At 44.8% G+C, this 26,927-nt stretch overlaps 2 protein-coding genes across 5 annotated transcripts in view; one reads left to right on the plus strand and one right to left on the minus strand.

Moving 5' to 3' along the window:
* DAGLB (diacylglycerol lipase beta) lies at positions 1–12,970 on the plus strand. 3 transcript variants are annotated; one of them, XM_021411225.1, is made up of 15 exons: positions 4–191; positions 462–613; positions 2,188–2,362; positions 2,631–2,892; positions 3,234–3,359; positions 4,376–4,503; positions 5,468–5,594; positions 6,639–6,722; positions 7,344–7,421; positions 7,816–7,896; positions 7,980–8,107; positions 9,020–9,088; positions 9,194–9,266; positions 10,177–10,430; positions 11,710–12,970. In XM_021411225.1, the coding sequence occupies exons 1-15, from the start codon at positions 97–99 to the stop codon at positions 11,879–11,881; spliced, it is 2,004 nt and encodes a 667-aa protein (XP_021266900.1). In that variant the 5' UTR covers positions 4–96; the 3' UTR covers positions 11,882–12,970. The 3 variants fall into 3 exon arrangements, with proteins under 3 accessions (XP_021266903.1, XP_021266900.1, XP_021266901.1); XM_021411228.1 differs by lacking the exon at positions 11,710–12,970 and having other exon boundaries at positions 1–191; positions 9,194–9,347; positions 10,177–10,313; XM_021411226.1 differs by lacking the exon at positions 9,020–9,088.
* Positions 13,490–26,927, minus strand: part of RAC1 (ras-related C3 botulinum toxin substrate 1 (rho family, small GTP binding protein Rac1)) — a 13,947-nt gene continuing 509 nt past the window's right edge. The window contains exons 2-7 of one of the 2 annotated variants that reach the window (XM_021411234.1): positions 21,556–21,627; positions 20,485–20,602; positions 18,539–18,595; positions 15,868–15,930; positions 15,224–15,383; positions 13,490–15,079 (exon numbers count right to left, since the gene is read on the minus strand). In XM_021411234.1, coding sequence (XP_021266909.1) covers positions 14,949–15,079; positions 15,224–15,383; positions 15,868–15,930; positions 18,539–18,595; positions 20,485–20,602; positions 21,556–21,627 — 601 coding nt within the window. In that variant the 3' untranslated portion in view covers positions 13,490–14,948. The remainder of the gene's footprint in view (positions 15,080–15,223; positions 15,384–15,867; positions 15,931–18,538; positions 18,596–20,484; positions 20,603–21,555; positions 21,628–26,927) is intronic. The other variant, XM_021411235.1, reaches the window with a different exon arrangement.

Here is a 26,927-nt window from a genome sequence, read left to right on the forward strand (position 1 = left end):
CGCGGCTCAGCGCCGTGAGGGCGGGTGGGGTCTCAGCGGCGGGGCGGAGCGAAGCGGGGCCGGCCGGTGCTCGGCGTCGGAGCGGCGGTCCGCGGGATGCCGGGGCTGGTGGTGTTCGGGAGGCGCTGGGCCATCGGCAGCGACGACTTCGTCCTCCCGGGGGCCTTCGAGCTGTTCCTCAGGCTGCTGTGGTAAGGGCCGGGCCCTGAGGCGGCCGTCCCGCGGCGCCGCGCGCTTGGCGGCTTTCCCCACAGCGCTGCGGTAAATCGCCGCGCTTTATGTAAGCGGCAGCTGAGCGCAGCGGGCGTGCTGCGCGCCCCGAGCCGCCGCCGTTTGCTTCTGTTCCGTCGCGGAGCGGTGCGGGGCGGTTTGTTTTCTGCACGGATGGGTGCCGCGCTGCCTTAGTGCCGCGGGTCCCTGCCGTCGCCCCTGCCGACGTTCGTTGTCCCGCTTCCCTGCAGGTGGGTCGGGATCCTGGTGCTTTACGCCGTGCACAAGGGGCAGTTCAGCTGCCCGGGGGGAGCGCTGCTGCACAGCTACCTGCTGGTGCTGCTGGCCCTGCTGGCTGCCATCATCTGCACGCTGTCCGCCCTCGTGTACGTCAGCATGCAAGGTACGTGGTTCAGGGTGACTCGGTGCTCTGCACATCTGGTACAGTTGTAATACGTATGCGTTCTGTTATTCTGGAGTTGCCATGATTAGAAGCGCTTCATTTTGCACTTTAAAAATGCTAGGAAAACGTTATTTTCTTTTTTCCTGGTGAAGCATCTCATTACCAAACCAACATGAAATCTGCACGTGGTCTCTAGAATAACAGAGGAGACTCCACAATTTCTAGTATATCGGTTCTCACAACGCACTGTAATTAGAACAGTATTTAAATTATTTAAGTGGAAAGAAGCACAAAGAGAAACTATGACAGAGCAGAGGTGTGAATGATAGTACTCCACTTGAATCTCATTGCTGGTTCTCCTACAGTTTCCAGGGCAGTGGAAGTATTAGCCACGTTATGTCGGCTTTGAATATCAAAGTCCAGGAGGTGAGAGAGAGAAGCGTCAATAGCACGGGGAAAAGAGGCTTCCTTGTTCGGTGTAAAAGTGAAGTTATAATACCCTTATAAAGTGGAGTAATCCTGAGGTTGGATTTTCAGTGAAATTAATAGTGAAATGTTCTGAACTGTGCTTACACGTGTGGGGTTTGGTAGCAGTGGTTGTTGCACCAGCCCTTGTGCAGTACTGACCTGGGAGCTAGCAGTGAAACTAACTGGGGAACTGACTGTTGTGGTGCAGGGAAGAGGAAGTCATTGTTTCCAGAAACCACAGTTTTCATCTGATTGTGCCTATGTAAGCAACTATGCTGCTGCAGGACGGTGTACGGAATGGGAATAACCAGCTGTTGGGTTTGGGACTCTCTCTGATTTGTTACTGGAGGTGAGCTGCAGCTTTGCAGCTGGAGAATAGTTTCAAAAGTCATTTTCATTCTGCCGTGTTTTAAACCTTTACAAAGTACGCTGCCTACACATGAGTACACATACCCTACCTCTGTGTTATCTTGCCATCAGCAAACTGGTTTAAGGAGCTGAGCTGGCCAAAACTTAATTCATTTTTTATTGCCTAAGAGTGCTAAAAGGAAAAGGTTATTATTAGCTGACAATACAGAAAATAGTCTTAAGACATATTTGGCCTATGAATGGTCCTACATTTGCATTTTTACTATGTTAAAGTATTTATTGTTTAGTGACTGAAGTGAGGGAACAGAGCCTTGTTGTTGTTGTGTGGCCCACCAAAGGAGTACCTCAAATTTCAATATTCAGCCAAATAAAAGCTATATAGAGTAATAATAGAAGCTGGCACCAACAGTTACACAGCAATGTCCACGAGCCAGTGCTCCGGCCTGCGTCTTTGGCTCTGGTGGGTACAGCCTCACGTTCAGTGCAGAACTGTCTCTGACCAGGGAGTGATTTTTGAGTATTAGTGGGGCAGACGGTAAGAATCCTGTAAACCAATTGTTGTTTTTATTTTCTCAGCTTCAGTGATAGCTTTCTGTTACTTTGAAATAATTTATATTTTCAGTTGAGTTTCTAGTTTTCTATAGAGCTCAGAAAGTTTGTATATTTATTTGCATAGAATTGTATGTGCCTGAGACATGCTCATAAACCATTCTTGTTTTAAATTCTCATTACTTCAGGAACGATTTCTAACCCAGGCCCAAGAAAATCTCTTCCCAAGCTGCTTTATACTCGCCTACTCCTCTACTTGCCTGAATTTATCTGGGCTGTTGTAGGAGCTGTGTGGGTGTCAGACAGCAGCGTGCGCTGCGAGAGCACTGTGATAAATGTCATCACTGGGACAGTTATTGCAAGGTAAGGGTGCCCCTCCCTCCTCCACACACACACACAAATCTAAGCTTGGCAGTGCATACGAAACAGAAAATAATGCTTACGCTTGTTTTGTGTGTGTTCAGCAAAGGCTTTTCCAGCAGATGAAGACTCACCACTAAGACAGCAACAGATGACGTTTTATGGTGTTCTGTGCCTTACTTTGCTTTCTGTTTGCCAAGACCTGCAGTTGTGTTCTCTCACACGTGTGTCAGAAGTGCCTGGTTTCAGCCTGCTTCCTTCTGTTTTGCAGCTGGATTATCATCATCTTTACCATCATTGGAGTGCTAATCGTCTTTGATCCACTCGGGGGGAAAAAGACATTTTACCTCACGGATGGTTTAGATCGGAACTTGGAGAGCAGCCAGTCGGGGCAGCTGCTATACAACGTGAAGAGCACTGCTACCAGAGTCTGGGAAAAAAGAATCAGGTTAATGTGCTGTTGTATTGTGCAAGATGATGACCATCGAGTGGCTTTTACAAGTATCGCAGAGCTTTTCCGCGCCTACTTCTCAGTAAGATGAAAAGCTTTTTTTGTTTCTTTTTCTTGACTAACTCTGAGTTTCCAGATGTTGCAGAATGTGTACCTGTGTTCAGCTGGAGGTCCCTGCTTGAATATGCTAACTTCAAACTTAAAGATGATTCTTGTAACAAAACATCCAGTGTGTACGAAAAGTGGGGAGGAGAAGGTGGTTGGGTGCTGGTGTAGCCATCTTCTCTGATACACGTTGTCTCTGAGTTAAATGCAGTTAGATAAACTGAAAAAAATATATTGCCATGTGTGTATTCTTATGAGGTAGCTCTGACGTGGTGAGTTGTAGGATAGCTTTAAGTGCTCCTTCATTTCTTTGTACAGGACACCGATCTGGTGCCAAGTGACATAGCAGCTGGTTTGATTCTGCTCCATCAAGAGCAAGATAAAATGGAAAGCTGCCCAAAAGAGCCGGAAGAAGTCCTCTGTCACTCCCCATCGTCTCTTGTGGTAAGACAGGACTGCTGCAGCATCTGGTGCAGCTACTCTAGAGCAAATTGAAATGTAGTTCTTTGTGCAGATATGTGGGGGCTTGTTTGTTTTTATGAAATTAAACAGTACTGTAAAAATGTGCTCTTGAATTGTTAATAAGTACAGTGAAAACAGAAAATAACATGATGAGTTTGCAGTCAAGATTTTTCAAAGGTACCTAGTTTATGTCCTTGTGATATTTAACTGGAAAAGAGGTGTCAGCCATCTCTGCTTTTTGAACTTACTGGTTCTCAACATGGATTCCCTGATACCAGAAGTGCTTCTCTTCCGTGAAATTTATGAATGAGGGGAGTTAAGCACAAAAAGGAATAATTTTGGACAGTTGATCATTTTTGAAGAGATGTGAGAGAAAATGAACAGAGAAAATTGTATTTAGTACTGTTTGCGTGGAAGTGAAAAGCTAGTTTTCTAGTACTGTCTAAATTATGTTTGGTACATATATCCAGACAAGATAAGATGAACAACAAATATTTTTTAAATGCTTAGAGATGATGGGTCACAGTTTGCTAATTGATTTTTGCTGTGCTAGAACAACTTTGTAAATCATTTTATCTTCTTTTGGTCTGTGTTACACAAAAGTATGTAATTCCACTTCAAATCATTTCTATCAAATTCCTTTTGAATCTGGGCAACATGGAGTCATTCTTAGAATATCTGCTACAGACTCTTCGGGGGGGGATATCTGCTACAGACTTCAGCCATTCCTTTGAGCTGATCAGTGTGTAAGTATTGGAAGAATACAGTTTAGCAAGAGATTTTCAAGATTCTTGAGCTCTGTAGCTACAGAAACAAACATTGTTTTCCTGGAATGACAGTCAAGAGTGACTGTCTTTATTTTCTTTTAGATCCTGAGGTTTTCTTTTTAGATAGTGCCTTCATTTTCAGTTGTTTGGGTTAGAGTTTTATTCTGGGGTTACCTAACACACCTTTCTTCCTCTCCCTCCTTCCTCTTCTTTCCCCCTGTCTCCATGCAGGCTGATGATTTGGATGTTGAACTGGAGAACGCTGCTCACTATATGCTGTTTGCTGCAGCTGCCTATGGCTGGCCCTACTACATATACACCAACCCATTCACTGCGCTCTGTAAGCTCAATGGTGACTGGTAGGTTGAATCAAGAGCTTAAAAACACACAGCTTCTTCTCAGTTAACCCTTGTTAACTTCAACAGCAGTATTTTTGTGTCAGTAAATTACATTACTCATGGGCATAGATGAGCTTCACTTCTTTAAATTCAGTGGAGGCAAAGTTGCAGCATCTCTCCACCCTCAGAAACAGGTCAGCCTTTGTTTCTTAAGAGTAGTTTGTGATTGAGATAAAATGCATTTATAAAATGACAAAGGAATTGGAGTTGATTGGAGTTAAACCAAAGAAGAATTAGAATTAAGTAATGTTTTAAAACGAGGCTTTATAGAGCTCCCTTTTGGGCAAGTATATGTGGAAATAAGTGTACCAGCTGTTTTCCTGCTCTGAAAAGGAATTGGGAACAGTTACCTGTACCTCCAGCATCCGTGTCATTCCGTTTGCCCTCCTTGCTCAGTCTGTCACAGTCAGTATTGCAGTGTGCATAGTGCTGTGAGGCATTTCTGTGTGTTTGAGTGACCTCTGAGATTTGTGGCTGTAACTACAATTTTCTTAATAATTAACCCTGTATCATGTAACCTTCTGAAATATAAATGGCTTGGAAAAGAAGTCACATAATTCAATGCTTACAACATTAGATCAGCCTGCTTGTTTTAAATTTACTTTGTGTTTGTTTCTATTTTTTGTCATTGAAGTTCAGTCTTAGTTCTTTTCTTACTGTCTTGTTGGCAGTGGTGATAGTCCTGTAGCAGTGGTGTGTTGCTAGTCCTGTAGCTGGAAACGTGACATGCTGCTCAGGCAAAAGCAGCTTTGTGGGCAGGGATAGCATTTCGTACAGACTAATAGTAGTACTGGGGGGAGGAGGTGGGAGGGAAGCGGGTGAACTTTTGATTCCTGGCAGAAATTGTTCTGCAAATGTAATTGAGTTTGATTCCTGAAAGGAAACTTAAAAACTTTTAACATGAAAGCTTTTCTGTGTTTGTTAGTTGTAGAAGTAGACCAGAAGATTCTGATATAACTGGAAGTGATCGTCGTAACTTTCACTTTGGCTCCATCCTAAGAATAACAGGACTGCAGTATAGAGACTTCATTCACATCAGCTTTCACAACAAGGTAAGCAATCTGGACAGGCATTGAGCAAAAAAGCCTTAGTGATGGTAGAGGAACTGTTAGGTCACAGCTTGAACTGGTGATTGAGCACCTGGGGGAGGGCTGTGGCTGCCCAGGGAGCACAGGCAGATTGTTTGCAGCTGTGCTCCCCAGCTGACCAGAAGGGGAGGACCCAGGGTGGGGCCCCCCAGGCTCAGATGAGGGCCGGGCACTGAGGGGAGGGGATCTCTTGGATTTAGGCTGCTTCCTGGGAAGCAGTGCTGCATAGCCAGAGATCCCCTTCACCAGCTGGGTGAGTTCAGCTCTTCTCTCTGTATGTGGCTGCCGGCCTACCTGCACATGCTGTGCCTGGTATCATCAAGAGCCTGTCAGAAGCAGTTTTGCTGCTTTGTGAGCAGAACTGTGATCGATTTAGTGAAAGCAGAGGGTGAAGTTTCTAGTTTGCCTTTGTATGGGAACTGCTGAGTCACGGCCTGAACCACTGATTGCACACCTGGAGGAAAGACCCAGTCAGCCCTGGGAGCACAGGTGAAGGCAATCAGGCCTCATTTAAGGGCTGACTGCCACTGAGGAGGGATCTTTCTGGAGAGCCCTTCTTGGTGGAAGCTTTTTCCTGCGAGCCTAGAATCTTCTGATACAGGTTTGCGATCTGCTTCCCTTCTCTTGTAGCACCTTGCTATCGTTCTGGTCCTTCCACCTGTCTTGTAACGCCTTTTCCATCGTGTTGGTCCTTCCGATCACTACAGCTTTCAACATTTATAAAATGAAAAATATTGGAAAAGCAATTGAAAACAGGCCCTGAAACATATTTTTCAGTTTTGATTTTTTTTTTAATTATTCTTAAGGAACAGCAACACAACCATTGACATAAATCTCAGCATTGCTATAAAAGCACCTATAATAACTTGATAGTTCAGCTTCTGTCCATGGTCCAGTTGAATTTCTGTCCGAGAAATTTAGTAGGAGGGCTTTCAGAAGGTGAGAACAAATCTCTTACGTTTCTGAAAAGCTGATGTCTTTACTGAATGTGTTTTTTTTCCTCTGCAGATCTATGAGATTCCATTTTTTGTTGCTTTGGATCACAAAAAAGAAGCTATTGTGGTTGCAGTGAGAGGAACGTTGTCTTTTGAGGTATTGTCCATCTAGTGTGTAGAATTGGATTTATAGATATGGGTGAACTCCTGGTATCTAGAGGAAATTGTGTTACTCTGGTGCATTTAAAAACAACTTACTCACAGGTATGAGTCCCTTCAGGCTCTTAGGGTGTGAGCACTCCTGTCCTTGAATGGGCATTATTCCCTTTGCTTCTGGAAGAGTGTGTGGAGGGAGGACAGTGGTAATTCTTTTGTACTGTGACTGAGAGTGCATTTGTAATGTGTTTGCAGCTTGGAAATAGTTGTTGAAATCGTAATTGTGATTGCTGTATGTGTTTGGGTGGTTTATGGTCGGTTGTATTTGGCTGCTTACAGACTTGGTGATTGTCCCTGTGAGAATGTGAATCATAGAATAACTAAGGTTGGAAAAGGCCTCTAAGATCATTTAATCCAACTGTCCACCTACACCAGTATTGCCCACTAAACCACGTCCCTAAGTACCGCATCTGCCCTTTCCTTAAACACCTCCAGGTGGCTTGTGCCCATGCCTGCCCTCTCTTTCTGAGATGAACTCTTCCTAATATCCAGTCTGATAAGTGGGAGAGCATGAGCCGTGAGACCCCGCAGAGAGGTCTGATTGAAGCTGTCTTGTTTGCAGGACATTCTCACTGATCTGTCAGCAGATTGTGAAGACCTGACACTGGAAGATGTTCTGGAGAATGGCTTTGTGCACAAGGTGTGTGCAGTCTGTGGCTGTTTAGAATTCATCTCATGCAATAAGAAAACTAACTTAGTTCTTGGAATTCTTTAGTTAAACTGAAAGAGTATTCTTATGATATAGGTTGCCCAAATGATTTCAGTGGCTTGGTTGTTGCATCGCATGCTGTTCCTGGCAGTTTGTAAACCTGCTGTCTGACTTCATGTCCTTACTAAATGTTCAGAAAGCTTTTTAACCATTATGTACGTGACCACTTGGTTATGGTTTGTTCTCTGACAGGAGCATGTTAAGAGGAGGCTGGTTTTCAAGAAAGAAGTTGTTCTGTGTTGTGTTGTTTTTAAATACACATCTGTCACACCTCAGACTAGATAGATACTGCCTTTCTCTTTTAACTTAAAATGTTGTCTTGCAGGGAATAACTCAGGCTGCAAATTACATCTATCAAAAGCTAATAAATGATGGAATTTTAAACCAGGCTTTCACAATTGCTCCAGTAAGTCACCTTCCAAATGGTTTGGTTTGCCAGAAAAGTTATGCATCTGTTTCTGTGTTTCAGTCTTCTCTTTCTGTCTGTAGGAATACAAGCTTGTGATAGTTGGTCACAGTTTGGGTGGTGGAACAGCTTCTGTATTGGCGATCATGCTCAGGAACTCCTTCCCAACGCTAAAATGTTACGCCTTTTCTCCTCCTGGAGGACTTCTAAGGTAAGCATGAGACTTGTGTTACTTGGTTCTCTAAGTGTAAAAAAAACTTGAAGTCAGTTGACAAATATGATAGCTGCTCTGAAAGTAATGCCTCTGATCTTATGTTTGCCCACGATGTCAGAGGCAGGTGTTGGTGGGATGGCAGCAGAGGTTGAGCCTTCCCACCACCATCCTGTTACGTGTTGTTGCCATGTGACAGACGGCAGCAGAGGGGCACTCTGATGTGGAAGTGCAGCAAGGGGGTGTCATTGAACTCCTCCATGTGGGGAAAATAGACCCATGGACATTCATCAATGCTTGCTGAATATTTATGGAGACCAAGCAGTGGATGCAGCACAGTGAGGCGCTGGTGGTGCTTTTCAGCAGTAGTGACAGTGGGTCACCTCCACTGGTGCAGATTTGTATGAGCACAACATGCAGGCTGTTGTTTTTCACTGGTGCAAATGCACAGCTGGCGATGGTTGAAAATGTTGAAAAATAGCACTTGGTAGCTGCGAGTTTGCTCTCTCAAATAGTGTTACTGTGCTTCTTGTGTCTGTTGTAGTTTCCATGGAAGTAAATAGGAAGCATTACTTTTGGAGCACCCTGCATACATTAAATAACGTTGCTTGACTGTGTTAAGGTTGTTTATACGTTCTCCAGTAGAATTGGATTTGATCCATGTTGAGTTACAGTTGGGTTCCTGAGGGAGTGCGTAAATGTTTCAGAAATAAAATGCTCGCTTGACCAGTCTGCCTGGGCCTGGGAGGCAGCTGCACACAGAGAGGATCAGCGCTGCTCTGCCCCCTGGAGGCCTGCTGCGGAACTGACTGCAAGTGCTGCGGTTGTTCTGCCACATACCTGTACTATTACTGCATGGTGATCATCACAGTAAAACCGAGTCGTGTATCTAAAGCTTGTCTTTTCTTTAAGCAAAACGCTTGCAGATTACTCTAAGTGCTTCATTGTTTCGATCATTCTTGGAAAGGACCTTGTTGCAAGGTGAGATGGAAATATTTTTAAATGCTTTTTTTTTTTTTCATCGATAAGTTAGATTTCATGGCAGAGGAGGCTTTTCTTTCCTGAGTTCTATATGTGTTTGAACAGGTTAAGCATGCCCAACATGGAGGACTTAAAGAGAAGAATAGTGAGAATTGTGGCAAACTGCAACAGACCCAAGGTAACTCAATGCAGTTCATGGTTAGAAGTCGGTGGAGTTGTTAGCTGAGTAAGCCCTGGCTTTAAGGAGTTGACATTTGGGGTATGTTTTTTTGTTCTCAGTGATGGAAGTCACAATTGATTTTTGGAACAAAGTGGTCTTAATGATGCCTGTGGTAGCCTCTTACCTTAGAAAGCTGTCTTGTTGGAAATCAAGATTCAGCAAGGCCTGGTAGAAAACAGTGCACAGTGTTCAAGACCCGAACTGATCTGTTTGCTAGGATTGCTGTTAAAGGAATCTGTTAAGAGAAGAAAAATCAATAGATCTCTTACTTTCACTAGTAACCACATAGTATCAGGAATAAATAAGTGGTTTTATTTAAGTTTTTCCCTTCAGAATTAACTTGGAAAGTAAATATTTCACCTTTGCAGTGCAAATTGCTTACCTCTTCTCCTTACTGTTGGTTAGAAGCACGGTTTTGAGAAGTGGTTTAAAGATTGTAAGCAGCCATCTCTTATTACCTGCAGTTAAACCTGTGGTCCCCTCAAGATTTCCTTGTAGTCCCTGGAATAGGAGTCATGCAGAGAGTCTGGATGACATCGTAGATAGACGATAGCGGAACAGTTAGAAGATGTAGGTGCAAGAAAGTTTAAATCTGCACAGTACAACCCACAGAACAATTCACCTGAACAAAATACTGATGTTTTCCTTAGTGTTCCTATTGAATTGGGTTGGGTATTGGTGAAATCATGTACTACTGTTGGGAAATTCAGTAAGGAGATATTATCAAACAGATTTTTTGACGAGTGTGTGTGCATTTTTAACCTCTTATTTGTAGTTTCAGGTGATGCGTGTGCAAAGCACGCAACTAGAATAAGTCGCTTGAATTGATGCTGAGCCTCAGTTCAGCTGTTTTTCTTTCTGAATTCAGTACCAGATTTTGTTGCGTGGGTGCTGGTACGAAGTATTTGGAGGGGATCCAGACAACTTCCCGACGGAGCTGGATGGTAGGAACGACGATGCCCTGACGCAGCCTCTTCTCGCTGAGGAAAGCTTAATGGTTCATCGGTCACCTTCGTACAGTGCCCTTGATGGAGAATCGCACTTAAATTCACCACCGCAGTACCCTCATCTGTATCTTCCTGGAAAGATTATCCATATTGTAGAAGAATCCAGCTCTAGGAGGTAAGTGGAATCATGAATACCACTATCCTGTCTTCCTAAAATCTACTTCAAGCTGCTTCTCACCTTCCGAGTACATTTCCAGTTCTGCTTCTCATTTCCATCTCCACCACACTGCTTACTAAAATTGTCCAGTTTTTGTGATTTTTTTTTTTTTTTTCCCCTCCCTTTCTTTGCTTCTCTGTTTATGGCTCTGTGTGCCTGTGGTGGTGTGAAGATGCTGGGTTTAGCTCTGGCCTGCTGCGGTTCCTGCCCAGCACTGCAGATGCTGCTGCCTTATGTCCTGGCAGCGGTGAAGCTGGCAGCATGGCCGTATGGGCGCTGCATATAGTGCTTGCCCAGCTCGGCTGGGGAGGTGTTTGTGCCAGTAACCTGCTCCCTGTTCAGCCTCTAGATTCCTGCCCCTTGCTTGCTACAGGCTCAAAATGCTGGAGGGGTGCAAAGCCTGGTTGTGTTGAGGGGAAGGATGCTGTGTTGGTGTTTTGTTTTGTGGGGTTTTTGGTGTTTTTTTTTTTGTTTTTTTTTTTTAAATACAAAACTACCTCTAACACCCCACAGGGTAGACAAATACATTATACCATCCCTTGTTTCATTCAGAAACAGAAATAAGAGTGTCTGTAAAGCACAAGATCATCTACAGAGAGGAAAAAAGATAACTGATTTACAACAGATAGTGAAAGAGATGGAGAAAGAACTCTTTTTTTCCTCCCATTCAGTAGATCAATAATAAGCTTGACATTGTCTTTAACATTTAAAGATTTGAAAACTGGTTTTAGAAATCAGATACTTCAGCACTTGAGACCTAGAAGGTTTTCTTGTTGGCTGCTATTCTACTGCACTTTACTGAGTTCACTTTTCTCCATTTACTCCAAAAGCACAGCAATTAATGTTTTGTTTTCCTTAATTAGTCTGCCACAGAAGACCCTCCATTCGATGTGTGCTGTTCTGTAAAATAAAAATCCTAAACGTGGTACATGCAGCGTTAGATCTAGCATCCAGCTTCTACTGCTAGCACTGTCACGTTGCTCTCAGATGAACGTGCATTGCTTGTCCTCCCCCTTCACTCAGGCAGTGTCCTATGCTTTGTGAGCAGGACCATGGTGCCTTTGTGGTGAAAGAAACTGCATAGTTTGGTGCAGCTCTGCCTCGAGGGGCTTTCAGTGGCTGCGTTTCCGTCTGTTTGCTGAGGGGCAGCAGGATGGCTCCTTGGAAGCCGCCTTCCCCATTCCTCCCCCAGTGAGGCGGCTCCACGTTGTACAGCGTTTGTGTTTGTGTTTTTTAGGTTGTGCTCTTCAGATACTAAATACACTGCAAACTGGTCAAAGGAAACAGCCTTCAGCAGCATTTTAATAAGTCCCAAGATGATAACAGACCACATGCCAGATGTTGTGCTCAACGCTCTCAACAGTTTGTCTCAAGAACATAGATCTTGTGTTTCTTGTCAAACAAAATAACGTGCTACACAGCTCAGAAGAGAGAAGTGCTTTAAACAAAAATGAAAATGCAGGTTTCAGGATTTCAGGATACATTGCACTTTTGTGTAGTGGATTTCAGTACTTTTCTCATCTTGTGTGTAACAAACAAGAGGTCTTGGTGCCCTTGTCCCTGCAGTGATCTCAAGCAACATTATGATGGGTGAAGCACATATTCTGCATTTATGCTGAAGCTTGAGCTTTTCCAAAAGCGGAACAGTACGTAAGTGCTAGCCAAGCTGCTGCAAGCTGTCACCAGAGAGTTGGGCCCTCAACTGAACACGTGGCTGAGGTGAGGGTGAGGTCAGCTTGGCCAGCTTGCAGGTGCAGAGTCCTGTCTGGTTTAAAAAATTATCAGTTCTGCTCCCAAGTTCACTGCTCCTGGGTGTCCTGTGCCCTGCTGCTGCAGGTGCATGCTAAGGGTGCTGGAATGGAAGCAGCGCTACAGCGCGAGAGTTGGCTGCAGCCGAGCGGCAGGAGGAGGTGAGTAAGGGATGGCCCGGGGTCAGGGACAAAGTCTGGCATGTGGGTGTGTGATGGCACCATGCTGTTGGTTCTCTGTGTTGTTTTTAATCAGGCAGTTCTGGTTGCACTATTTTGTGTTTAAGGGTGCGTAGCATCCCTGGTGGAGGTGGTGGGAGCCATGTTTAAGTGCTGCTTGGATTTACATGTGCAATATTCTTAATCTACCTGTTTTTTGTATTTGTTGACCCACAGGACTACTTTTTATTAGTTTAAAACTGAAATAATACTTTAACTACTTAATGAGGAAGAACGATTGTTCATGCTCCATCTTCATCATGGCTGGTGGTCACTAGCTCTAATGAAAACAGCAGTTTGTAATCCTGCAAAAAATACATAATTTGTACAGTGAAATGGTTTTAAAAGAATGTGGCTTCCATGTTTCTAGTGTGTAAGTACTTGAACAACTTTTTAAGTCAAGAGCATTTCTTTCTTATTAAAAGAAATGGCAAGAAATAATTAACCATATGACATGGTTGAGAACAGCTGTGTGTCATGTCCTTGCTGTGATACTTAACATGGAGGAAAAAATAAAACATGCTCTAAGAAGTTGTTTCCTTACCTTCAAGTCTTCTGGGCCTGAGACAAAAAGTACTGGGTGCAGTGAGGTAAGTGCCAGCAGTGGGGTGGGGCTGCTGCTTCCTTGCTTGCTGAGCTGCAGCAGCCCCAGGCACTAAGTACATGACTGCAGGTCAATGTAAATGGCTGAACTTCGAGCCTGTTAACTACGCCCTAGATGAGTGGAGCCACCCTTTCACAAGCTTTCAAAAACCCCAGGTTTTAGAGGAAAAAAATCAACTTTTGTTTGCATACTGGAAGCTGAATAACTTCTGTGCATTTTTCCCCTGGTTCTCACAATCTTTAAAATGCTGTGGGAACCAGCAGCAACACAAATGACGGTGCAGGTAAGTACTGCATTTAATTCTGGTTTGTATCATCAGAGCATCACTGAACGTGCCTGTGGCGATTCAGCACAAGCAGCCTGAGGGCTCTTGGACCCAAGCTGCTGCGTGTGCGCAGTGCTGCAAGCATGAGAAAGCTTGCTCAAAAACTCACCACTACCACACATGTGATTCAAGGATTTATTAAGTCATACATGCAAAACATATTGCTAATTGCATTAGCAAAAGATCAATGTAAAAACTTCACAATTTTGCAACTTTTAAGTTTTGCTTTAGTGGTCGAAAGGGTGCAGTTCAACACTGTATTCTGCCAGCTGAGGATGTACAGAACATGAGCACTACTCGACAGAACCTCACAGACCCAAGTTACCATTACTCAATCTATGCTGCACATGGACATGGCTGTGACAAAGAACACTTGTCTGCATTAGTAATGTTACAGTGCTGGGGATATCTGGCAAATAGTGACATCTGAGAAGGTTCATAGATTATAGAGGTCTAAAATATAAAAATTACTAAGATGTGTAAAGCTGCTTCACATGATTTGTACACCTAGTTAACAGACTAAAAGCTCCTCAGAAAGCATAACTTACTGGGTTGGAAATAACAGGAACAGAAGAAGGCTATGCTTGATCATTCTACTTTACTAAAAAAAAAAAATCTACCAGAAAGGTTTTAAAATACAAGCTCTATTGCTCAGAAAGAAGAGATTCTACAAGAAAAGCATTTACTACACAATGTGTGGGAATGGCTGTTCAGAACTAGCTCCATGAATGCCCTACGTGAACGTCCAAGGGATTTACCTATGAACACCGGCCTCTCTTCCACTACTGCACGCCTGGGGACGCGGTCACCAATTTTAACCTTGAGGAGAGTTGACTCAATTTCAGCTACTCTGGCAGTGTAGTGTAAATTGATCTGTACAGTGTCAAAATACTGTCTGGCACTATCAGTTGATCCAAGCCACTGTTTCATCACAACACAATGCTGTCAGAAGGACTAAATACACTTCAATAAGAACAGTTTTTGTTTTTTAAATCACAGCAGCAAGAACTAGATTGCAACCAAGCCCTTACCCACGATAAAGCATTTTACACTGTGACTCAAGGTTGTCAGTCATTGTCAGTGACTCGGGTTCAATATACAATGCTATGCAATGACCCTGGGTTGAGAAAACATTTAATAATAAAACACTGGACCACAGTGTTTTGCTAATTGTACGGTACTGTTACTTACTGTGAAAAACTAGAAAGTGTTTTTGCATTTCCTAACAGAAATTAGAGTCATCTTCAAGAAGAATCTTTAAAAAACAGTTTAGTGCTTAGTGTTCATTCCTAGCACAACAACGCAACTTAGTTCAGCAGATAGTTTGGCAACACTTAAGTAATTGAGCAAGAATAAGATTTTAAAAATAAGGCTTTATATAGGTTTGTCTTTTAGGATTTTGCTTTTAGTAGAACGAAAAGGAACTTTCATACTTCAAACAAATGAAACCATGGAATTGTTGATTGGTTCAAAAATTTATGGAAGAGAACTAATTTATAATAGACAAACTTGGCATTGAATGTGAATGCTCCATTGTTCCGAGCAAAGCACAGGGTTCGGAGGGGTGGGGGAGGGTGACTTTACAGCAGCAGACATTTTCTCTTCCTCTTCTTTACAGGCGGGGGGCACAGAACTGCTCGGATAGCTTCGTCAAACACTGTCTTGAGGCCTCGCTGTGTAAGTGCTGAGCATTCTAGGTATTTCACTGCACCTGTGGGAAGCAAGGGGGCAGTTACAAAAAGCACCGCAACTGTAGTTAACTGCAACAAAAGCCAGGCATTTTTGTTAATTACGCTGCAGTATCTTCTGCAAACGGAATTTAACCAAGCCCACAGTCTCCCAGTTGCAGCCGTACCTATCTCTTTTGCCATGGCAAGGCCCTGGGGGTAGGTGATAGGAGTCAGCTTCTTCTCCTTCAGTTTTTCAATAGTGTCTTTATCATCTCTGAGATCGAGTTTGGTACCCACTAAAATGATGGGAGTGTTGGGGCAATGGTGCCGCACCTCAGGATACCACTGCGGAGAAAGCAATAACAGCATCACTGTACTGTGTGAGAACCTGCACGCAGCGCTGCCTGCTCACGTGTAAAGCTCAGAGCCTTTTGTGACACTTACAGGTGTCCAAGAAGAAAAGGGGAGAATGTAAGAGCTCTTAAAGATAGAATTTTTTAAAAAAACCATATAGTTGCAAAACAGTTCTTTATGCATGCCAGCAAGTGTTTCCCTATACTTAAAAATCATCCTATTAAGGCTGTATCTTTTCTACATGCTGGAAAAACCCTGATCTGCACTTCCACCACCCATGGCAACCACCTCTCATTTGTGACCATGCTGCCATAGGCTCAGGTGGCCCAAGGACATGAAGAAATGCAGCAGAGCACGTACGTGAATGCTGGCTGACAGAACAGTGCTGCCAGCCTGTTACAGGCATTTGTTTTTCCTTCAAACCACTGTAAAAGTAACAACACGTTTAAATAAAATGATGCCAGCTTATATTTACCTTAGCACGGACATTTTCAAAGGAAGCAGGACTCACAAGGGAAAAGCAGATTAAGAAGACATCCTAAAAAAGAAAGCAGACAGAAGTTAGCCTGGCAGAGCAACCTCTGCATCGCTGTGAAGAGGTGAGCACCCCCACCATCTGCACCACACTTGCAAGGCGAGGTCGGGCACAGCTGGATGCAACAACCAGAGGTGGTTTTCCCAGTGGGAAATCCATGCCCCGACTGCTCCAAGCAGAGGCAGAGGTGTGTGGGGAGGGGAACAACAAGTAGATTGTAATCAAGTTTATAATCAGCTCTTGCAGTAGCCAACAACCAGACTGACATCTCAGCATTGCAGGCTTATTGCCCTAAGCGTTCCTTCTCCTACTGAGATTTAGAAACACCCTTCAGCCCCTTGCCAAACACAGCTTCTGAACTGGGGACACCTGTTCTTACTGACCTCTAAGCAACTGAACTCTCAAAAGACACCTAACTCCTCAGCACAAGTTGTTACAAAGTATTACCAGTGGCATCAATTTCTGAAAAAGAGCATACTATTAATGTACTTGTCATCAATGGTTCTATGCCGGGGTGGAGGCCAGCCACCAGTGGTGTCCCCCAAGGCTCAGTCTTCGGACCAGTGCTCTCCAATGTCTTTATCAATGACATAGATGATGCAATCAAGTGCACCCTCAGCAGGTTTGCAGTTGACACCAAGCTGAGCGGTGCAGTCGATACACTGGCAGGAAGGGAATCCATCCAGAGGGACCTGGACAGGCAGGAGAAGTGGGTCCATGAGAACCTAATGAGGTTCAACAAGGCCAGATGCAGGGTGCTGCACTTGGGCCGGGGCAATCCCAGGTATTTATACAAACTGGGGGAGGAACTCCTTGAGAGCAGCTGCAGAGAAGGACTTGGGGGTCCTGGTGGATGAGAAGCTGGACATGAGCCAGCAGTGTGTGCTGGCAGTCCGGAGGGCCAACTGTGTTCTGGGCTGCATTAAAAGAGGAGTGGGCAGCAGGGAGATGGAGGTGGTGGTCCCCCTCTACTCAGCTCTTGTGAGGCCCCATCTGCAGCACCGCGTCCAGGCCTGGGGGCCCCAGCACAAGACAGGCACAGAGCTCTTGGAACGAGTTCAGAGGAGGCCACCAAGATGAGCAGAGGCTGGAGCACCTCTCCTGTGAAGAAAGGTTGAGGGAACTGGGCTTGTTTAGTTTGGAGAAGGTTCCGGGGAGACCTCATTGTGGCCTTCCAGTACTTGAAGGGAGCGTATAAACAGGAGGGGGTACGACTGTTCATGAGGGTGGACAGCGATAGGACAAGGGGGAATGGTTTTAAACTGGGAGAGGGGAGGTTTAGGTTAGATATTAGGAGGAAGTTTTTCCACCCAGAGGGTGGTGACGCACTGGAACAGTACCAGGGGGAGGTTGTGGATGCCCCGTCCCTGGAGGCATTCAAGGCCGGGCTGGACGTGGCTCTGCGCAGCCTGGTCTAGTGGCTGGCAACCCTGCCCAAGGCAGGAGGGTTGAAACTCGATGATCATTATGGTCCTTTTCAACCTAGGCCATTCAATGATACTCCAAAGTAATTCTAAATTGCAAAGGCAGTGTGCAGTTGTGGAGTGAAAAACAAACCACACCAGCTTCCACAACTGTTACTTCCATGCCAAAGGCAGAAGACTGTTACTACTGGTAATTCTGCTGAATGTCACTATAAGAGACTTCAGAATTTCTCTTAACAAAGCTAGCATTGAGAAGGCTATTAAAAATCTCTACGCATCACACCACCTCCTTTCTTCCATTTCCAAATTATGAGAACATACAGACAGAAAAGTGGGCTCCTTTAGGGGTCTTACCCATCTTGCCTTTCGCTTGAAAGCAAAGACGATTAATAAGAGCAGGTGAAAATATCACACAGCAAATGTTTCTGCTAACTGCTGTTCAGTGCATTAACACACACAAACCAGCGAGTTCTGTTACAGCCATCTGCAAGCACTCCAAATAGCCACACAAATTCACTCTCTATGCAACTAGATGAGGACAGTTCTGCTCTGTGACCCCAAATTCAATCAACTCAAACAAGCCCAACTTTTCCCAGTCTTCCTCTGCATCCATACTTACTTACTTACTCCAGCATCAAATGTGTTAAAGAATTAGGCATTTCAGAATGTTAGTTGATTGTGCTGCATTTCAAGGCATTTTTTGTTAGGCCAGCATTTGACATCTGCATTGCTAAGCACTTGCAACCCAGTTGTTCATGCATCACCAACAAGTTTCCAGAGCAGCACCCAGAAAAAGAAAGAAACAACATCAAATAACGTGATACTATGGCCACTACTTCTGTTTTCCAATTCTGCAAGTTTGTGGCGATTGAAGCTCTGCACACCGTGCAGACTCTCTCCTTTACTATCTGCAGAGACCAAACATCAGTGTGACCCTGAGGGCTTATTTCAAGATTTCAGGAGTCTCGTGCACTACCAATCTTAAAAAGCACTTGTTTCTATTTATTATTTGTGAGAAATGCTTTAGTCTTAGCAAGCCGTAAAAAGACGCAGTAATGGAGTGCTCAGATGTAGGAATTAGTTCCAAGAGAAATAGTTTGTTAAAAAATAGGGGCCAATTTATCACTATTGTAAGCAAGACGAGATGACAGAACTTGGAACTGAAGTTTACTTATAGAGTTACATACGGCAATGGGTTGATCTGTCAGACTGGAAGATATATTCTTACCATTGGTTCCTCCAACCTAATAACAGTACGAGATGATAACGTTACTCCTACAATGGATGTCAGGGAAACTGTTCTCTTCACCAGCGATAGGTGCTCACAAGTATTTCCAACACGGCTTTCTGTCTGTGCCCTGTAATTCAGCACAACCAACTACTGCACCCAAACCTGGCCGCCAGGCCTCCCATAACCTGTGCTGGTCTGCACTGTCAAGTGTGACTTGGAAGAACAAACACCACACAAAAAACATCCTCTTAATTTTCTTTTGGTTTCTTCTCTTGAAGAAGCAAGGTTGGCCACCTCTGCTGCTTTTTGTTTGTTTTAGATGTTAGCTTTGTGGGTTTTGGCCTTTAAGTGCTGCTGAGTACTTCCTTACTGTGCAGCTCTAGGAGCTGAAGACTGCACCATGAGAAGTTCAAGATGTAACACCCTATCTTTCCACTTTACTTTTTGGTGCAAGAAAGTGTACGAGCTGAACAGTGACAGTACTGCAGGCCTTTGCTGATCAGTTAGATGTGCGTGCACAGAAGAGACTTTCCAAGAAGAATGTTTAGGTTGACAAGGAATTCCTTGGCAGACAGTTAGAAAGCCACAGCTATTTCAGCAGGCTGACAACACGCACATGCACTGGAGAGGAACAACATCCTCCTTTGCCTTCAGCTTTTTAACACTATTGGGTGATCTTTCAAGATACTTTTTTCTACCCTGCAATTTTATTTTTTTTGGAAGACTTTAAGCAAACCTGAAGCTCTCCTAAGTATCCTAAATATGTTTAAATTCTGGCGAAAATGAGATTTCCATTTATTCTCTTATGAGGAACGACAGACAGTTCTAACATCTCCATCAGAAGTGCCTGCGGCTGGCAGGTTCACATCCATCTTGGGGCAGAAGGGAAAGCCTATATTTACAAGTTAGTGAGCAATGAATTATTAAGGAAAATTGTGAATTAATACAAGCTTACTAAAAAAGGCATTCTAGAGTTCATTAAATAAGATTCTCGTTGTTCAGTCTACAGCATAACTGCTCTCCTAACTGGCACAAATCTACATTTAACATTATTAACACTGAATGTATCACCAACAGCTGACAACAGCAGTAACTGATGCTGCTAACACCTGCAGGTTACCACCTTTCTTTGCTGAAAGGATGACAACACCAGGTGAACATAACTGCTCCAAACCGACCAGAAAACCAGCCTCTGCAAAGACTGACTGCAGCTGAAGTCGCACTGGAAAGAAAGAGCAGATTACTTCAGCATTTTCTTTGTGAAAGGAAAACCAGTGCGCAGACAGGACTGAACCAGTTGCAAGCACTGAAAACAGGAACACGTTTGTATTGATGTTATAGCTGGAACTGCAGTAAGAAAGAAAGCAGCCATGGGGTTAACTCGATTTGAAAACCACAACCCAAACTCTGTCAATACCACTGAGATCTTCATTCAGGACTGCCTCTTTCACATTTAGTACATCTGCACAGAGGCTGAACAGTATCAAGTGCTTAGCAGTGACAGTGTCAGGTTGCAGCCGAGCATCATGCCTGAAAACAAAAACAAACCCCACTTTTGGCAGGCATGCTAACTTCAGTATCAATGGACTTGTTGACAGGACTACTCACTCAGCTTTTTTTTGTTCCTCCTCACCCCCTTTTTTTCTTTTAATCAAGAATTCTGGTTAATTCTGAGACTGCAACTACATGAAGCCAACATGCATCAGTGCACACAAATACCCAAGGGTGTAAGTGTTAACATTTATACAGCTGTACGCACAAAGATTCTTGCTACAGCAAGCTACCTTCCTTCAGCCTGCATGCAGCAAGTCACCCTACTAGTAAGTACAACTCCAGATGTAACAACGTCTCTAGAAATGTTTAAAACCAAGCTACGTTCTTAGGTTTCACACTGGTACTTACTGTCTGGGGGTAGGACAGTGGGCGTAGTCTGTCATAGTCCTCTTGACCAGCCGTATCCCACAGGCCCAGATTGACCGGTTTGCCATCAACCATTACATTAGCAGAGTAGTTGTCAAAGCTAAAAAATAAAAATTAGAAGCTAGCTGCATTTGCTTACAGTAAAAGCGGGCATCTGAGCACTTCTTCCTGCACAGTCCTAATTGGGAAAGCTACAAAAGAAAACATTGATTGCATCCTTCTGCTCCCCTGAAAAAGTAAACTACTTCTTTAAATACTGAGTCCGGTATCTGGTAAAAGGAAGAAATGTGCAGAACAGGCTTGGTCCAGTCTGGGCAGAAGTCATCTTTTCTGTTGTCCTTCCGAGAGCAGTACTGGGAATCCCAGCAAATACAGCAAAGCGAGCGAGGCACGCAGCAAGCACCTGTCGGTCTTAGTGAAACACTGAACAGTGACTGCACCTGTCTCATTCTCTAAGATACAGAACAGCAGATGCATCAGCAACAACCAAGGAATGCCACCCAGCAGGCCCTCGCAAAGGGAACTGTGCTAATACTGATACCAGCAAGTTCTTCCATGCAAGAAAGAGGGAAGCACCAAAATAGATGAGTTCCACAACGACGCCTGAGGAGCCACCGAGCTGCGGCCAGCTCAGCGCAGGGCTGGCGCTAACACATACATAAAAAAAGGAAGGAACGGATAAACCCCATCTATAGTCACATAAAACATAGAAATAATTGGTTTACAAGCTGCTCAGCCCTGGGACTGCTTATTATGAATGCTGCTTAGTACAGAGATAACATTTTAAAGAAGAATGGCAACTGTTAAAGAGTCAGTAAACGCACATCCCCAGTCCAGGCGGCCCTGAGCTCCAGGAGCGCCAGAGCCACTCGCTGCAGCCAGCGCAGCCACAGCCGCCTTAACAGAAGCACAAGCCCGGCCGGCTCCCCCAGAACCCGCAGGTGCTCAGCAAGTGCCGCCGACACCGAGCGGTGCTGCAGGCAACTCGGGCAGCTCCAGCAGCAAGCACGAGCAAGCTGGCATACACGTTTTTAGAATTTTCTAAGTACTTACACCGTGGGTATGTATTCTCCAGGAAACGCATTGGTTGTGTAACTGATGAGTAGGCATGTTTTACCTACAGCGCTGCAAAAAAGAGAAAGTTCACATGTAAAGAACGTTCACCTTAAATAGCAAGCAGTAATATTCCTTTTAGGGAAGAAAACTAATTACATCCAGTCACCTAAGGAATAATTTTAAGTGCCAGTAGAAACTGCACATAAAAACAAGTAAGAGGTTGTAGCCTTAAGGCTCCTACTAGTGGAAACACAGCTAACATAAACAGCATTCTGTTACTTTTAGTTTTATTTTACGTAAGTTTGAAACATACGATTTCTCAGCGTATCATCATTTTTGCCTACCTGAGAACACCACAAGTGGCAATCCCCACAATGCTTATTGCTAGTGCAAAGCGACTCCTGGCACCAACCCAAACGCTTTGCTGGCTGGCTTGCAGATAAACTGCGTTCCAGCACCGAGGAAAGAGCTCGGAATGCAGAACCCTGACCCACAGGTGCGGCTCTGCACGGCCTGGCACAAGCCAAAGGAACTCGTGAAAGCTTTGGTCTACAACTACAGCTGGTATTAAAAACAAAAAAATGTATTACCAGAAACCAAATGCTACTGCTAAAAATACCCTCTAATCCTTTCGCTTTTGCAGAAGAAAAAGACAACTCACAGAAATGAGCATTAGTCACGGGCTTATAGCTCCCCTGCTGCAAACATCTGAGGCGTTCACATCTGAATTTCAGCAATTATTTTACATTTGAATCATAGCATTTCTTTTCTTGCTCCAGAGAACTGTGGATTGCTACTTCACATACCAAAGATCAACTTCAAAACGCTATTTAAAATCATTTAACACTCAACGTGAACCCGTCAGCCTTACCTAGTGACTCACAATTCAAGGCAGGTTAAGCACATTGTTGCAGCCTCCCCATTACACTCCAAGCAGCTCAGTGCCAGTTAGCCCAGGAAGGCACCGGCAGCCCCTGCCAACAGCACCACACACATCCAAGCCATGGAGGAGGAGCTGCTTCACTGCGCACAGTAACACCATGGATTTTATCCTCCATGCCTCTTTCTTAATTGTGCTTCTGTTCCTGAGCTGCCAGCTGCAGAACGTCCCACCTGCTGCTCTCTGATCCCAGCACACAGTGGCAGTTTCCCACACTGCTTTTCACACCTGCTCTAAGGGAACACGACCTGACATTCTTTTTCTTCCAGCATACACCCTCTCATACCGAGCTGGAAGAACTGAATGCCAGAATTTCCCTCTGCTGTAGGTAAGCACGACCCGTGGACATTTTCCTGTAGCGACAAGCTTGACACACACAGAACAGCACAGAGATTTTCCACACAACAACTTCTGTGGGAGAAATCCGGGAGCAGCGTGCCACAAGCTAAGCTGGCTTACCAGCTGTGAGGAGAGCCGTGCTCTCCCCTGGCAGGGGCACTCAGCTGGCTGCTAACAAGCCACTGCAAGGAGGGGGAGCTCTGCACTCCCCCTAAGGACGCCTGCTGCTTACATCCTTGGGCCGCCTCATCGGCCGCAGCATTCTGCTGACTGCTCTCAGAAAGCTGTAAAGCTATAAAGCAGGCTCTGCCGGTCCAGCCGACGAAGGACAAACGTGAAATCCCTCAAACACGGAGAGCAGCAAGGACCACACTCCTTAGGAAACTTCTTGAGGCTCCGAGCTACGTGCTCGCGTGCTTCCAGAACCTGTCTGGTCTGATGCTTCGCTTTCCCGTGGGTTCATTACAGACAACACAAGCTGCTAACAAACTCATGCAGAACTTCACATTTTCAGCAGAGGCCCAGGGACTTGTCCCTGTGCTCAGGCTTCTTTGCTCGCCCTGCACTGAAACCGGTGAGCCTGCTCTGGCTAACAGAACAGCACAGGAGCTGGTGACAGGTTTCATTTCAGGTTCAGAAGTGCCCGCCTGCAGCGTGTATCTGCAGCACAATCAGGCAGTCACTTAAACAAGAAAAAACACGCTCAGCAGCCCTGTTTCAGGCTTGCTTCATTCTAGGTTTCCTGCTTCCTTTGCCTTCTGGCTCACCGCCCCATGAATCAGATCACTACAGTTACCAACCTTCAAAATGAACTCCAGTACCTTGGTAACGAAGCACAACCTCTGAGTACTTTCAGCTTTTCTCTAAGCTGTCCAACTTCCGTGATAAGGAACTTAGAAAGAACTGCAGTCGTTTGGCAAAGTACAAATCCTTGTACATAAAGACTAGGACACTAAGATACTTCCAAACCAAACTTAGTCATGACAAAACTTTGAGCAACTCCCTAATCATAGCTCTGTCCACCCACGATTACATCAAATAAACTAGTAACACTTGACTGCAATTAAGAACACGGCCAACAGAAATCCAGCATTTTAATGACTTAACAGTAAGCGAAGGGCTTACAAAACACAGCAGCGAATTGCTTCCTGGCACCCTCCAGGAATCAGTCTTTGTAAAACCACGCGTGTGTTCCTGGAAACAAGGCATGCCATCCCTTTCTTATTTACACCACGCGGCTCTGCAGAGCTCCCCTTGTTAGAGCTGCTCCTAGACACGTACGTGACACGCTCCGAGCAACCTGCGCCAGCATTTCCTCCACCCTGAAGGCACCAGAGCCGCTCAGACGTTTCGCTCTCCTCCTCTCCCGTGACTAAAACCCAACTGTGTGAATTCAGTTGCCGTTTGCAGCCACAGGAATGGAGGCGGAGGCCAGCTGAAGTAATTGCTGTTTTAATTCCAGAAATGCTGGTATCTGCAAACAGGTGGCAGCCTTCTGAAAGCCTCTGACTACATCATTCCTTTCTCTCTCAGCTGTGAACCAGCTTTGCAGCAGGCGTGCTGCACGGCCCAGGTCTCTGCTTGCACCAAGCAGCAGATGGGACATCTCCAGCACTGTCCTCGGACAAAAAGTGCCACATTTTTGCTATAGCAGAGGTTTAGACATACGCTGCCTTTCCAGATGAGCTGCTTTTCTCACTGTGGCACCTCTCTCCCAAATATGCTCCTCAGCATTGCCAATACTACCCTTTTTTTTCATTTTTTATTTTCAAATTTAGAAGTGCAATAACAGAAGTCTCAACTCTTGGAGCCGCTGCAGGTGGCTGAGGCGCTCAGAACCTTGCCCTACGCTTGGTAAGGAGCCAGTCGCCCCTTCCTCTCAACAAGTTATCAGAGCAAACAGCGCAGCGTTAGCCAGCGAGGCCTCGTGGCGAGCAGCATTCCGAACATGGACTCTTAATTCATCTCTCTCATTCTTACAGTAAAAAACATGTCCAAAAGAGCATGAATTTTGACCGCTTCTCTGGCATCTAACAATCATTTCTCCAGAGCACAGAACTTCCCCTCGCATTACACGAGACCACTTGAGATTTCGTACCACTTCACAGCTGCTTTTCCAGAGTGAGAACCAAAGCTGCTAAAAATACCTTCTAGCAGTGCTTGTCACAAGCGTCAACCAACAGCAACTCCTGCGCTTATGATTCGAGCACAGCACTCTTCGTCTGTCCTGCACATTCCTATTGCTCTGCATCTTCAACAAGTGCAAGCAACAGCTGCCATTTATTTTTCCCCCAAACAATCCTCACAGTGAAAACAAGGGCAAAACGAGAGCGCTCAACTAGCATCCACGCTGTGTTTTTCAGACAAATTAGAGCTCTAAAAAGATATCAGTGAGAGCCCTAGGAACAAACATGGCTTATGTATCGGAAACCGCCTGCTCGCTTATAGATTCTGAAGGCGGCATAGGTACATCTACAGCTCTGTTTTGTTCCCAGCAGATCTCCACAAGGGCTACATAAATCAGTGTCTCAGTTTTACGTCATATAAGCAAATCTTTAACTTGCATTGTTTTACTGGAGCACTGAAGCTTTAGCCTTATCTAAGCCAAACATTGCACATTTACGAGAACGCCTGCAATGCCTTAACTTCTGAAACAACAGCAGAGAACCACAATAAAATAGTTAAAAATCCCAGCAGAGGGTGATTAACAGATACCAAAACTGAGCAATGGTATCTATACGGGATCCTAAGAGGTATGTGCTGCTAGCTACAGAGGAGGGAAAGCCAACTAAATCCTGTGTTTTGTTCACATATATGTATAAGACTTGGGTAGGATTACACACTCTCATTTCCAGTACAAAGAGCAGTAAATGCATTTAGAAAAGGAGTTTACAAAGCAAGTGACAAAAAAGAACTGCTTTGCCGAATAAATTATTGAGTAACACATGGTCTGTACTGAGCTCTCATATCCAGTAGAGGAAACAAACTTTCTCCCCACCCAAACCTGACGCACCACATTTATTTACAGCACCATGAGAGCCATTAATTTTAAAAACTGACAATAAAAAAGCTATTTTAGTCATTTTTAAAACCAATGCAATCAAAAAGTTTGCCTGCAGTCATTCTATCCGCCATCAATTAATTACAGTATTAACAAGAAGTCTTTCTCAGATGATCGCCAAGCACTAAGAACACTCATGTTCATACTGCTCAAAACCTTGCGCAATAAGAGCAGGCAGAACAAATTCGCGACATGAGGTGAGTTTAACTTTCTAACTACCGTCTGCTTAGGGATTCCAGGTCTTGTAGAAAAATGCAAAACCACACACAAGTAATCCACCACATTCAATTACAGAGACAGTGGCAAGGCCATCCAGCTACACTTACAGTCCTCTGTCATCGGCAGAGGTTTGCTGTGATACCAATTATGCTCAGCCTACACTGGGATTTTTGTTTCTACCAAGGGGGAAAAAAACTCTCTGGAACTGCATAAGCCACGCCTTGTTCTCCTGCCGCCCTGCGATGCTGCCCTGAGCACCGGCACCCAGCGAGAGAAAGGATGCGTCGGGGAGGATGGCAGCAGCGCTGCGGAGAGTACTGAGAAGCAGCAAACACAAACTCCTTCCCCACCACAACTCCAGCGCTTACACTGAAATCCAACAGGTATGCTTAGTGCTAACTTGATTCTAAGAGGTTGTTTCTAATTAATTTATAGGGAACATTACATTCAGAGTGCTGTAGGCATAGCAGTTATTTACAAATGAATATAATGTTAATCACTTGGGTTTCAATTGCTTTCTCAGCCTCCTGTAGCCAGGAACCTCACCAGACCGGAGCCATGCACGCAGGAAAAGGCTCTGCTCACACGCATTTACGATCTGATTGGAGTTTAATAGATTTCACTTCGTTTTACGGCAAAAACCAGATCAAGCGCCAGGTAGTAAGTTTGTTACTTTGGCGAAAGACGTCTCACATAGGTACGAACCGCCCCCCGCCGCTATGCCCATACCCACCCGTGACGCGTCGCCTCCTCCCCGGCGCGGCGCGGCCCCGCACAGCCCGCAGCCCCACAGGGCCCCGCCCGGCAGCG

This window comes from Numida meleagris, chromosome 13 (assembly GCF_002078875.1).
Source record: "Numida meleagris isolate 19003 breed g44 Domestic line chromosome 13, NumMel1.0, whole genome shotgun sequence".
NCBI classification, from domain to species: Eukaryota; Metazoa; Chordata; class Aves; order Galliformes; family Numididae; genus Numida; species Numida meleagris.